This window comes from Anguilla anguilla, chromosome 11, assembly GCF_013347855.1.
Source record: "Anguilla anguilla isolate fAngAng1 chromosome 11, fAngAng1.pri, whole genome shotgun sequence".
NCBI classification, from domain to species: domain Eukaryota; kingdom Metazoa; phylum Chordata; class Actinopteri; order Anguilliformes; family Anguillidae; genus Anguilla; species Anguilla anguilla.
Genome location: NC_049211.1, coordinates 11,518,484 through 11,519,801, shown reverse-complemented (window position 1 = coordinate 11,519,801; position 1,318 = coordinate 11,518,484). Strand labels below are relative to the sequence as shown.

At 59.6% G+C, this 1,318-nt stretch overlaps 1 protein-coding gene across 3 annotated transcripts in view; it reads left to right on the top strand.

The window, feature by feature from the left end:
* LOC118208168 (E3 ubiquitin-protein ligase TRIM62) overlaps positions 1 to 1,318 on the top strand; it is a 33,437-nt gene extending 32,119 nt beyond the window's left edge. For all 3 annotated transcript variants that reach the window (XM_035382567.1, XM_035382565.1, XM_035382566.1), the window contains one exon: positions 752 to 1,318. In XM_035382567.1, coding sequence (XP_035238458.1) covers positions 752 to 1,302 — 551 coding nt within the window. In that variant the 3' untranslated portion in view covers positions 1,303 to 1,318. The remainder of the gene's footprint in view (positions 1 to 751) is intronic.

The following is a 1,318-nucleotide window of genomic DNA, read 5'->3' as shown; positions in this document are numbered from 1 at the left end:
TATGCGTGTGACTGCGCGTCTGTGTGCGTGTCCGTGTGCATGCGCGTCTGCTGTTGGGGGGGACGGTTATGTAAGCTAAAACCCACGGCCACCTTGAGTGACAGCCAGCCGCTGAGGCCCAGGCCTCCTCCACTCTCTCTAATTGACTTGTGGGAGAGCTGCGTCAGCCTGTTGGAGGTGCAATCAGACGCACAGCGCACAGCAGGCTTTTACACCCGCCCTGCTGCTGGCCCAGCTTTCCAGCTTCCCGAACAATGCCAAAATCCAACCTTCCAGCTCGCTGACCTGCATCCCCTGGCTGTTTTTTTGTATTTGCATTTTCTGTTCAAACAGTCCTCTTAAGCTGCCGACAATGGAAAGTCATTTGAAATAGCTGTGTGGGCTTTGACTGGAGCAGGTGTTTGGAGACACCGGCTGAGCCTGGCTGAATTATTAAAAGGTTATTACTGTGCCATAGGTTTGCTGGTCCTTTTCAGTATGGAGGAGTGAGATTAGAAATTCTCAGCATTGAATGATTTGGAGGGCCCCTGTGTCGTGGAGTGTGATGCTGTAGGAGGGAGGCCAGGTGCTTTAGTGGAGGTTGCTGAAGACCTGAATGCTGAAGGACTTTCTGCGAAGTCGATTAAAATTTCCAAACCAATAGTGGCCTTCGAGTGTGGTGCGGGCTGGGAGTCTCCTAGCAACAGCGGAATGGCCCCGCGTGTGCCCGCGTGTCTCCGCGCGTGTGACCGCCTGTACTCTCGCCCCGCAGTGCCGGCCGCCCTGACGCTGGACCCCATCACGGCGCACCAGAGGCTCATCCTGTCGGACGACTGCACCATCGTGGCGTACGGGAACCTGCACCCCCAGCCGCTGCAGGACTCGCCGCGCCGCTTCGACGTGGAGGTGTCGGTGCTGGGGGCCGAGGGCTTCGGGTCGGGCGCCCACTACTGGGAGGTGATGGTGTCGGAGAAGACCCAGTGGATGATCGGCGTGGCCAGCGAGGCGGTCGCCCGCAAGGGCAGCATCCAGATCCAGCCCAGCCGCGGCTTCTACTGCATCGTCATGCACGACGGCAACCAGTACAGCGCCTGCACCGAGCCCTGGACCCGCCTCAACGTCAAGAGCAAGCTGGAGAAGGTGGGCGTCTACCTGGACTACCCCAAGGGCCTGCTGGTCTTCTACAACGCGGAGGACATGTCCTGGCTCTACACCTACAGGGAGAAGTTCCCGGCCAAGCTCTTCCCCTACTTCAGCCCGGGACAGAGCCACGCCAACGGCAAGAACGTGCAGCCGCTGAGGATCAACACGGTCCGCCTGTGAGCGGCGGGGGGGCATG